Source organism: Notothenia rossii, assembly GCF_949606895.1.
Source record: "Notothenia rossii genome assembly, chromosome: 4".
Taxonomy (NCBI): Eukaryota; Metazoa; Chordata; class Actinopteri; order Perciformes; family Nototheniidae; genus Notothenia; species Notothenia rossii.
In genome coordinates, this window is record NC_136902.1 from 31688590 (window position 1) to 31701644 (window position 13055).

The 13055-nt window shown below is 36.1% G+C and overlaps 1 protein-coding gene across 2 annotated transcripts in view; it reads left to right on the plus strand.

The window, feature by feature from the left end:
• calcrl2 (calcitonin receptor-like 2) overlaps nucleotides 1-13055 on the plus strand; it is a 40732-nt gene that overhangs the window by 20403 nt on the left and 7274 nt on the right. The window contains exons 4-11 of one of the 2 annotated variants that reach the window (XM_079674191.1): nucleotides 1632-1739; nucleotides 2233-2345; nucleotides 4597-4688; nucleotides 5475-5604; nucleotides 5805-5958; nucleotides 10651-10711; nucleotides 11027-11093; nucleotides 12398-12616. In XM_079674191.1, the coding sequence (XP_079530317.1) occupies nucleotides 1632-1739; nucleotides 2233-2345; nucleotides 4597-4688; nucleotides 5475-5604; nucleotides 5805-5958; nucleotides 10651-10711; nucleotides 11027-11093; nucleotides 12398-12616 (944 nt within the window). The remainder of the gene's footprint in view (nucleotides 1-1631; nucleotides 1740-2232; nucleotides 2346-4596; nucleotides 4689-5474; nucleotides 5605-5804; nucleotides 5959-10650; nucleotides 10712-11026; nucleotides 11094-12397; nucleotides 12617-13055) is intronic. The other variant, XM_079674192.1, reaches the window with a different exon arrangement.

Here is a 13055-nt window from a genome sequence, read left to right on the forward strand (position 1 = left end):
AATCGGCGCTTTAGTGGTACTGCCTCATATATTCGTCTGGATTAAAATAATAGCCTCATAGATACCTTTTAGGTCACTTTATTCCATAGGTTTAACATTGCATTGCAGATGTGTTTGCAGCTGAACTATAGTAAACCTTCATTTTAAATAGCTTTTAGGTGCTTTTCTCTTCCTTTCAGCTTAATATTCAGTGAGGTACATTTCCCACAAACATGCAGATATAGATCTATGTATTACTGGTTGTCCTAACTACCCAACATTTCAGAGAGAGAGAGAGACAGGAAGTGAGTATGAAAGAAAGGAAACGTGCCCTTTGTCTCTTTCCCAGTGTTACTCGCGCTCAGTGCTTCACTGCCTTTGAAATGTTATTATGTGCTCCGTTTCCCAGCATGCCACAGTACAACCTGGTATCGTCAGGTTTCCGTCCATTGTTGACACGCTTGGTGCGGGCCAGCTTCAGTTGGAGACATCATTTTTTACGAACACACCAATTATGTGGAATAGATCATTTATGTGATTCATTCTGCGATGGGAGTTTATTAATCATTTATGTTTCTTACCTTTATGATTCTCTGTGGATTTGTCAGCCACTGACAACATTCATCATACAGTTATTATACACGGGTTAGGGTTATATGTATAATACATTACAGTACACTTTGTTTTTTTGCTAGGCCGTTTCTCCAATGCTTTGTTTGAAATGTATTGCAAACCTTTTTCTTTGATATCTTGGGCATCATCTAGTAAATTAATGTATTTAAAGGTTTGCCAACATAAACAACAAATAAATAATTTAAGTTAAGTTAACACCAATAATTATAAGTAATTTGGATCTGTGATTTCTGGCAATTGAACCCACAATTTCAGTCAAAAACGGCCCCTAAACATTTCATTTCACAAAGAGAATAAATAATTTGACATTATTATTGGGTAATGTATTGTAGGAGGAATGTTGCCGCACAAAAAGTATATTTTGGCGTTTTTTATTTGATTTAAATAGAACCACCTGGTTAGTTTACAGCCTTTCCTCCTCCAAAAAACTACCAAATAGGTCGATTGTTCAGCAGCTTATTACGACCTATAGTTACGTTTTAAAGTTTAGCAGCTCTAGTGGTCGTGTAAGAAAAAACAATTTGCGGCAATTGCAAACGCTCCGGAGGGTCGTATATTCACAAATAACCCTCTCTGGAAAATCCTAAATTGTGGAATAGTTTGGCCATTAAAATGCTTTTTGATTAGATTTCTTGCAAGAAGTGTATATTGTACTTTTAGAATCCACGTTCAGTGGAAGTGTAGGATCTATAGTTTGATAGATATTAAGAAGGTGATTTGAGGTCTCGCCAGGAGAACGTGTCTTTCCCCCTATGTAAAGTTAGCGCCAACCCTCACCAGGTGAAAACAGTATTTCCAGTCTCGAAGTTTTCATAATAAAAGCATATTCCCCTCACTGTCAAATGATTACACAGTGATATCTGCCGTACTCATCCACAAAAAAACACTGATTATTATCTAAATTCTGATCTTGTAGTAAGCAGTATTATATTAAAATCTCATTTTAAAAGATAATTCATAAACAAACGCATCTAGTGTTCTCTGTTAGTTCAATGTCATGTCCACACCGCCCTCTGCAGGCAGTTTCTGTAACCGGACGTGGGACGGCTGGCTGTGCTGGGGAGACTCCACTCAAGGGACCATCATGCAGATGTGTCCGGAGTACTTCCTGGATTTTGACCCTGCTGGTGAGGACAGAAACTGAAATACATACAAGCACAGGCACAACTGGTTATGTGTGTCTCATGTTTGTTTGTGTTGAAATGTAAATTGACTAGGGTTGGGGGGGGGGGGGAAATGATTCATGCAAGAATAGAGATTCTTATCTACAAAGATGCCGATTTTTAAAAAAGTGTTTCTATTTACAAAAGAGGCTAGATGATCAACAGACATCATACATACCAGGTCGAAAAGGTGTGTCAAGGACGCTATTATTGTGTGATCTGGGGAAAAATCCCACATATTATAAAAAAAATTGCCAAAGTCTACGAATGTATTGATCAACATTTACATTTTTTGCAGTTCTTTCCCAATGTTTGCCTTTGTGTGTTTACATTATTACAATAATTTGATGTAATACAGTTCAGTACAGTTTCTTGAAAACTTTTGACTGTTTGTATAATTGCAATGTGAATGGTCCATATTATGCGCTTCCATTTCTTATAATGTTTTTTTTAACAGAGAAGGTTACCAAAGTGTGTAATCCGGGGGGCCAGTGGTTCCACCACCCAGAGAGCAACAGAATTTGGACCAACTACACCCAGTGTCAGGCCCACACCAAAGACAAACTCAAGGTAAAACACAAGAGTGAAACTCCACAAGGGAATCAAATCACTAAGGTAGTCCAAAATATTTCACTTAAATAATCAAACATTGGATCTGAAATGTAAAATTGAGACATTAAGCAAACATATACTGTAAGAGCGATCATCCCATGTACTAAGGCTCAGATAATGGCCCTGCAAAAAATTATGATACCATTTTTTTTTTTAAAGAATAAGCATACATTTCAGTACATGACTAATTTTAACATATTATAATCGAAGAGTATATTACAGTGTTGATATTGACATGTTAATCTTAACATTAAGTGCAAGATTATTTGCTGATTATCGCTACTTTTACAGTGTAGATTTGCACTGAACCCTATGGTGTGAAAGGTTAAAGGACACTGCAACAGGGCACCCTTTTGCTGGAATGATGTGGAAATGTAGTGTGAACCAACTACAGGAAACATCCCCAGAAGGGTTAGTGACATACGCTGATATCGGATCGTCACAAGTCATTGGGGCTCGGACAGCTGAGCATAACAACATGAAGTGCAGTCTTCAATTTCTGACATGCGTGTTCTGAGCTGAACACTGGAGACTGGAAAGTAGTTTGACAGTCTCCAAACTGTCAAAATCTCAGTAGGAGCAAAGGTTAGCGTGTGACTTTAATTTGCATGCCCTGATACGGTGGTGTCAGAAATCAGAATACTTTATTTGGCTAGGGGGAAATTCAATTTTCTGCTCCATTTTAGAATAAAAAAAAGAATATATATATATATATATAAATATATATATATATATATATATATACTGTATATTCAACATGACAAGTTCAAGATAGGATATGCAATAAAAAGATAAAATACATAGAATAAAGATGTTAATACAAACATTAATAAAGTTAAATAACCATTAAAATATATATATTAAAATACAAAAACTTTTTTATATAAACATAAGAAGTTCAATACTAAATATTCAGAATCTAAAATAAAAAATAAAAATAAAATACAATAAATACCATATTTAAACAAGTGTAATTAAAATACTTCTGCTACTATTTAAATTGTTAACGATGTTATACTCTTTTTGTTCTATGTGGGCTTGCACATTGCTTCTTACATGAAGGGGTCTCAGGGCTGTCAAAAATCTGTCCGGTTCTGAGCATCTGTCCGATTAAAAAAATTGCCATTTCAAAAAGAAAATTGCTATTCCTTATCGCCCATAGGGAGCTGTGCTGTACTGAGAAGAGTAAGTGCTCTTACGGTACCCCATTACCATACTGTTCATGCAGGAGCCGGCAGTGGAACTGTCTTTGTCGTATATAAAGTGTACGTTTTCAGAGAAAATGGCATTGCTCCTAGTTCATGTCTATCAAATATGTGTATACTTGCGACATGCACTGATAGGTTATAATGCAGAAAGGCAGGCAAGACAGTCCTTCTTCACATTTTTTCAAAAATATAAATAAAGGTAGGCATTCTACGAAGGTTGACTCAATTGTATGTGCTCCAGATCTTGTAAATGGCACACTTTTATGCTTTAGCATCAAAAACAAAGTCGACAAAAATGTTGACATAAGTGTTGTTGTGTATGAGCAACATTACGAATGTAAGTGGAGAGGCTGGAGAAACTACAAATTAATCTTACCTAATTGAAATATTGCCCTCAAATATATTTGAAATCCTTGAAAAGGATCACATTTGGAAGTGCAACATGACAATAAGCATCACAGGAAAACTCCTCAAACTCTGTCGCAGAAAAAGAGCATCTTGCAGTCTTAATTTATTCCCCCGCCTTTACAGCCATGGAATTTAAACTCATCATTAAACATGGAAAGTTCTATCTCCGTGGACTTGTGATTTAAATGTAAATGTAAGAATCTTGCTCCTCCGATTTACAATGTAAGATTAATCATTGTAAATCACCTCATGTCTACACACTGAGTTTAACATGTCATTGAGGATTTGTTCCCAGCCCTGCACTTCCACATTTATGCATGAACGGTCTTCACAAAGTCATTTATATTGCATTTGGAAAACAACATTATGATTATTTTTTTCAGTGCGTCTAAATTCATGGCCTTTGGGAATCCTTCTGAATTTCTCCAAAAGGCTCATATTTTCTTTACAGATATTTTCTTCATGTTTCAAAGGGCCTTTTGATGATATACAGTATAGATGTAGAGGATGCAAACACGGACACTCTCCTGAACTTTAAACATTCCTAATAATTTGTGAATTTTGTATCTTCATGAATTTGCTTGTCCCTGCAGTTTGCCATCAGTCTGTACTACCTGGCCATGGTGGGTCACGGCCTGTCCATCGTCTCTCTGATCATCTGCCTCATCATCTTCTCCTACTTCAAGTGAGTCACAACCTTTATTACAGTGGCAGTTTGTGTACGATGGCTGAGAAATGTTTGAAATGTGCCTGGAGTTCAGTCAAAATAAGAAAAAAAAAACCTGTTATGGGGCTGAATTGGCCGGCATAAGAAAAAAAAGCATCAAGATGTTGTAATGAAGTTTACATGGAGGCTACTACAGTCAGCGCCAGCGGATTAATTTATCAGTGGATTTGCAGTGGAAGCCAGCAGGATTTGGGAGCATATGCTAATGAGGATAAGGAGGAAGAGAGCCGACTTTTAATTATGGTTTTAAGCAGCGCAGAGGCTGCTACTTCTTCACAGAGATGTGTATGGTTGCAGAGTCAGGAGGAGAGGGAGGGACTGCGACATGAACGGAAACAGATTTCATCCAAAGTTTTAATATCAAGGGCTGCTTTTAGCTTTCACTACCTTTTTACAAGACTCTCGCTAGCACCGTATTGTAACAAATGACGATCCAGAGACTCTTCTTAGGTCGACTTCATTTAGGACTACAAATAAAAGTTGCCCATATCAGAATTTAAAAGATTGAATGTGACCACTGATCACGGTTTGGGCCACTGTGAATGTATACCCTTACATAATGCACATTTTCCAAAGGCGTTTCCATCCTGTGACATAATGAATCTAAAACAATTTTGGGTTACATTTTGTGGATTTTTAGGGCAGGTATGGTTTGACTTATTGACATTTCGGTAAAATGTTTTTGTTAGCAGCCTTTAAAATGAATCCTCCACTAACTGTTTACTTACTGTTTTTCTCTTCCAGGAGTCTGAGCTGCCAGAGAATCTCCCTCCACAAGAGCATGTTCCTCTCCTTCATCCTGAACTCCATCGTTACCATCATGTGGCTCTCGCTCACTGTGGCCAATAACCAGGCCATAACCGCCAGCAACCCTGTGAGCTACTGAATCTATATTTCATCCCATTAAACTAATGAATTTCACTTCACAGGCCTAATTGTCCCGTATTAAAAGAAATTACCCACACTTAACTCACAGCTATCAAACTGTGGGTGCTTTTCCGTCTGGAATTCTTATTTAATTATGCTTTTTATTCCTTCTGACATATTTTAAGACTTCCGGTTTTCTGTCCACAGATGAGCTGTAAGGTCCTGGCTGTCCTGACTCAGTATACATCCACCTCCAACTATTTCTGGATGTTGTGTGAGGGCATCTACCTGCACACCCTCATCATAGTGGCCGTTTTCGTAGGCGAACAGCAGCTCTTCTGGTACTACGTCCTGGGATGGGGTGAGTCTGGAGGATGTGATATTTAATTACCCTTTCTCAACAATTTCAGCACAAGCATGTCTATGGCATACAACTGTGATTTTTAGAGAGGTCGGTATCTTCGACTAGAGGGGTGAATCGAAAACAGCAAGCAATGATTTCCAGCCTTATCTGTGATATTTCAGTCTTCTCATAACCATAGAACTTAGATCAATATTAATAAACAAACCAGAAGGCTATTGTAACTCAGGACGCTTGCTGACTGCTATATAAAGTTACTGAAAACACTCCTCTTTGTGCATCTCAACATTTGCATTTACTGTATATACAGTGTATTTATATTAGGGGATATGATCCTTGGAGACCTTCTCTAACTTAAACTGAAAATAAAATAAAAAATAATTGAAAATAAATTGTTGTAAATTAATACTTTCCAAGAAGTGCTGAAACTAAGCACATATATTTTGCCTGGTTTAAAAAACTAATGGGTATAACATCTGTTTATCTGTTTTTGTTCTAATATATCCCTACCAAAAAAAGCAGACATCATCCCTTTCTGTCAACGACAGAAATGAAACCGACTTGACGTTCCAGGAGATGGCGTAATGCTTCAATGGTTTCAGAATAAATCCCTATCTTTCTATGCAGTCTAGTAAAACAGTGTTAAATAACAAAATTGTAGTTAGATCAAATGCCATTCAACCAGAATTAGTTGAGGTCCATTGTAAACAAACTAGGTTAATTGTGTGGTAGTGAGAAGGACTCAAGAGGACTGGAAGATATCTCTCAAAACAAAATGTTAAAACACTCAGGAATCTCCTACACAGTTCTCCAACCATAACTTTAACTTCCAACTCCAAAACTTTAATAACCTGGGTCTACAAAGATATAGCATGTATATTTATCTTTTAATTTAATTCTAAAATATAATAAAAGTGCGTGAGCATTTGTTACCAGGAAATCACAAGACAAATTCGAAGGGACTGCATCAATACATTAAATAACAGTTGCATTGTGGGGCTGCTTTATAATATTACGCTTGCTATACAGTAGCTCATAATACCTTTTGAGCTACACTCCAAGTGAGGAGTTGCTGTGTTGTCCTCAGTAGACACTGTTCTCAAGGTTAACAGTCCTTTAATTCAAGGGCCAAAACAGTAATTTACTTTTAAGTACACCTGAAAATATGAGAGCCTCTCTGATTTGAGACTATATCCTGTTCTTGAATTATTTTCCTACACTGAGAACATCCCATTCCTACCATCAGTTAATACATTAAAGTCACCTTGAAGCCTGGATGAACCTGTGCTTTTCCTTTTGCTCTCTCATCTAGCTCTTATGTATTAGTAATGGATTATTTTATGTCTCTCTGAGGCTCACAGCTTTTTATATCTGTGCGCTAAAGCGTGCCAGTAATGAGCATATTACATGTCCTACATACGTGCAGTGGAGGATTCGGATCCTTTACTTAAGTAAAAGTAATGAAAGCACCCAAAAATAAAAGCCCTGGATTGAACTTGTTACCTACAGTGGCAACTGGTCATTAGGGGCAGCCCCATTAGTGTCAGCAGAAAGTATTAAAATAATAATTACAAACAAATGCAAAATGCATACATCTTAAAATATATTTTACGATCATGTTTAATTATCTGATTTGTCTGTACATTGCTGTTTTAGTCTGTGTTCTTCTATTTAGTGTCTACCTGTCTGCCAATAGAGAACCGCAGTGACGCGTCCTAAGTAAGTTAGCATTTTTACCACTGCCGGTTCCTTCAACAAAAACCAATGCAATTTCTCCATAGGGTTTTGGAAAATAGCTGGAAATAAGGTCTGTGGTTGACACAAATTGAAGAGACAGATCACGTTTTGTTCTACGACATTAAATACATCAGCAGTGACCCCACTGGTGATTTTTGAAGAGTTTACGTGTCTGAAAAACGATGTTTGTTAACATGTGGCTGAATAGGACTACAGAAGTTGTCGAGGCCGTTTTACGTCATTACACCGAACACGTAAACTCTCCCACTAAGTTTGTTTGCCCTGTTCTGCTTGAAAGCAAGTACCTGCCTCTTGCAAACTGTTAAAACAAAAGCTTCAACTTGTACGACTTTGAATCTGTAGTTTTGAATATGGATCTTAAGTCGGCGTGACGTTGAAGCACCGACCCTGCTGTAGTTAGTTTATAGCATAACGTTAGCATTTTGCTTCTGGCGACTAGATTTATGATTCGAAAATGATAAAAGTAGGGTAGACATGTAGATATTATCCGGCTGAACAAAACGTGATCCGTCTCTTAAATGTGTTTCAATCACAGACCTTATTTCCAGCTATTTTCCCAAATCCTATGGAGAAATTGCATTGCATTTTTGTTGAAGGAACCGGAAGGAGTTTACTCCCGGGTTTTAGGACGCGTCACTGCGGTTCTCTATTGAGCCGTTTTGAGCGACGTGGGTCAAGCCCCGGTCAAGCCCCTCTCTCTCGCTGTCTAATTGGTTCTGTAAAAACTACACTGCTCATGCTCAGAATCTTTTTCTATTCAATGTGTGTCGCAAAAAAATAATGACCATAGGGGCACTGAGCTGCCATCCCCACCATATGCCATCTCACATAATTCAGACCTGATTGGCTGTAAGTACGTGTGCCGCGAAAAGTGTAGTGTGTGAAGAGGAGATGAGAGAGGTGCGGTGACGCGTCCTAAAACCTGGAAGTAAGCTGCGCATGGGTTCCCTCGACAAAAAAGCAATGAGATTTCTCCATAGGATTTTAGAAAATAGCTCAAAATAAGATCTGTGAGAAACGTACCTGTTAGATAAATGCACGTTTTGTTCAGCCGGATAATATCCACATGTCTACCCTACTTTTATCATTTTCAAATCATAAATCTATCGATAGATTTATGATTCGACTTCTGAAACTACAAGAAGATAAGGAGGACTTTTACAAAACAGTAATAGACATTTTTGTCCAGAAGGATAGCCAAATGGACTTCATCTTCAAGTGTGCCACATTTTATTGAAAATGGGATCTTAATATGTTTATGTTTATTAAGGATCCCCATTAGCTTTTGCTCTTGAAAAAAGCTACTCTTCCTGGGGTCCGACACTTAAAACAATACAACAATAATACAACAATAACACAACAACATTCAAGACATAATTCCTGACATCATTAACAACATCACCAATATCATCAACAATTTCCAACATCATCAACAATCTCATCCACTTTCAATATCAATCTCTGCCAAGGATGAGTGCACTAGACACCCACCAGTACAAAGCATGAGATCAAATTAAATAGGGTTCACAGCTCACAAGGGTACATGGTCATTAGTAGATGGCCCTTCAATCTCTTCTTGAAAGAGGCTCTGGACTCTATTTCAGCAAGGTAGTTTGGCAATGAGTTCCATTCCTTTATAGCTCTATAAGACACAGAAGATTTCAGAAGATTTGTCCTGGGTTTAGGTGCCCGTAGATGGCCTGATGTAGCTTGTCTAGTCTTATGGTCATGCTCATCTCTTGTGTAAACTATTTGATCATAAAAATACAGTGGTCTTTTGCTAAATTGGACATTACTAAGAGAGAACAATCCAATATTTTAATGATAAAATTAAAATGTTTGGGTATCCTTTTGTTGAACTGTTTGTTTAAAATTAATCGAAGCATCGGACTAAAAAGACTTTTAAAATAATACTATATTTTTATTTAGCTTATATATAAACATCTACGTTTTTTGTGCCCAACCACTTTTGTACATATAAAAACGCCACTGGTTACCTAAGTATAATCAGGAATAGTACTTAGTGCAGAAAAAGGATAATTGTGACTTCTACAATATATTATATTAATATTTTATTATAACTCCCTCATTTAGCAGGACAGCAGGACATTACTTTTTTAGTAAGTGGAGCTCATTTGTAATAACTACTTTACAGTAAGTATGGATTGTTTGTGTTGTTAATTATTTGTTTGAGTAACACCATCATAATTTCCCAACATGACATAATTTACAGTTTGTATTTTGTTTGTAAATTAAAAGAAATCACAATTTTTTTATTACAAAAAACAGCAAATCTTCACTTTATCATGCTTTTTCATACGTTTTTCATATGTTCCATATGCAAAGATATTGATTCTTAAGGCACTGGTAACTTAGTAAAGTCAAGTAAAACAGTAAGGTGAAAGACATTTTCCTCTGGAACATAGTTGAGTGGAAGTATAAAGTTAAGAAAAAAAGACTCGAGTATAATACAAATACCTAAAATGTGTACTAAAGTAATGTAATTGAGTTACATCTGTGTTACTAACATAAAGCTACAGCCAGTAGCCACTTAGCCTAGCTTAACAATAAGACACATTACATCGAGTTTGTAAAATAAAGTTCAGATTCAACGATACATAACCCTAACTATAACAACTTTAACTATACTGCTGTTTTGATATGACTAAAGAAAGGACGTATAGGATGTTAGTGTTTGAGTTTGGATTTAAACTAAGCTAAACTAGCCTACAGCTTCATTTTTGACAGATATTTGTTATCAGCAAGATAGTGAATAAGAATATTTCCCAAAATGTCAAACTATTTAAGTTTAGATAAAAACTGTATAAGTTTATACAGTTTTTATTTATATAAAGCCCTCTTGTAACTTTCTAGGAGCATATTATGGTGCTGTATTACCTTTTACATCTCTCTACTTACTCTCTCTGTTCTTAGGTTTCCCGATCATTCCTGCCGCCACGTACGCTGTGGCTCGCGGTTTCTTCTTCAACGACAAGTGAGATGTAGCATGTTTATTTTTCTTTTATTGTCTCAAATGTGTCAGATCAAGGCCAGAAATGTTGCAGTGTGTTCTCACAGTGACATAACTCCAGACTGGGATTTCTCCCTCTCCCCTTCCTGTGACCTTCTTATTCTCTGTTTGATCAGGATGATAGGATTTGTAAGATATTGATTTGCCTCATCAAGACGAATTTGCGTAAACCCTTTGTTTGCTAAGTGTAGCAGCGATGACTAATGATTCAGGCTCTGAAAGCCCCCAGGCTTATTTGAGTCACTGTGCATGAGTATTTGTAATTTGTATTTGTTCCAGGTGTTGGATCAGCTCACACACACACCTGCTCTATATCATCCATGGGCCCATTCAGGCTGCACTACTAGTGAGTAATTAACACACATGGTAGCCTCTCTGTGCCTACAGTATATTGTGTTATAAACACAATTATTATGCATTATGTCTACCCTTTGCACCTTCGAATTATAGTTATACAACACTTTTAAACATTGAATGCTTTTTAACAATAATCACAACACATTATAAAGCATTTTAGAGTTACTTATAAGGTCAAATATCATAAAACTTAATAATAGATATATACTCATTGACTTTTTTTATATGCAAGGATCATAGTTGAATATAATTCCCTTAGATGCAATTAATTATATTCGTTGTATATTGCATTTTAATGAGATTATAAGTTACTGTTATTGGATGCTTTAATTGAAGTCATTACATTCCTAAGGTATAAGCGGATATATTATACATTACAAGCCGGTTATAAAATAATACAAAATATAGATATATAAGTATAGGCCGATATGTTATATGTAACAAGCACAAAAATAAGTACATTAAAAAAACATGAAAATATCAGTGACTGACCAGAAACTATAAATTGTTATTTTACTTTGGTGAAGACATTATAAAATGATATATAATATGTTGTGATTATTGCTATAAAGCTCTATGAATATTTATTGATGCTTATTAAAATATATTTATATAGTGCTGCTATAAGCAGATTATATTGTAATACAAGTATGTTTATATTGTATTATAGACATGGGTGTCAATTGTATTATTATATTTTATATATAGACATACACATACAGTACAAGTTACCATACATGTAAAATAAAATAATACATTCAAATCTATTCAGAGCAATGTTATATAATGTAAGACTTACATCATTGCTATTTTCAGATTTAGTTTTGCTCTCTACACCCATTGCAGAATGATGATATATATATATATGAATGAGTACCTTTCCTTCAAAACGTTTGATGTAGATGCACCATGGTACAGACGCAAATGCACAGTCAATTCAGATCATTTATCAGTTACAATGCACTGCTTTCATTGCCATTCTTTATATTAATATGCCACTACGCAGACTGTATTTGGTATTTGATATGACTAAGTTACTTTTTAAAGGTAAAAGACTGGGGCAAAATATGTCATGAATGTGTAAGGTTGTCTTTTTGCCTTTAAGTGGTTTAACTATTGCCAGGTAATTGACATGTTCTTTTAAAGAAAAGGAACTTCATGTTATTTAAAGTTGATGTTTTAGTGCCACCATCAAGCAAATCAATGCAATTTTTTCCCCCTTCAAAAGTCAAATCACAGATTAAAATATTTGTCTCTCTCTTCTCTTCCATTTTAATTTCATCATCCATGTAGGTCAACTTTTTCTTTCTCCTGAACATTGTACGTGTTTTAATCACCAAGTTGAAGGAGACCCACTGTGCTGAGTCCACAGCCTACATGAAGGCCGTGAGAGCCACGCTCATCCTCATCCCTCTGCTGGGAGTCCAGTACATCCTGTTACCATGGAGACCCGAGGGACGCATCAGCCGAGCCATCTATGACTTCTTTGTCAATATATTCTGCCACTTCCAGGTACAGGCAACAATACACTGCAATTTAAAGTTTGCACAAGCTGCTGAACAGAGACTCATGTGATGTATCGAAAAAACTTCTATGGTGACGTTAAACATAATTCATTTGACATTAATAATCTGCATGTTTCTTTTAAGATTTTACATTTTCTGTACCAAACATATATGGTTTTTAGCATTAAGACCAAAATGGGGACTATAATAATGATGGCAAATGAAAAAATGGTCTCCTTCCAATGCCAACCAAAGTGGAGTACATAAGCAATGGAACAAAATATGTTCCGAACAATTTATACACAAATAGTTGTGTTAAATCTGGCATTCAACTCTTTCCATTGTCATTAAGCAACATCAAACTAAAAAGCACTTTAAACAGATTCCACTACAGAATTTTGCTACATTAGTATCCCCTCTCTCTCCTCTTTTCCTGTCAATGTTCA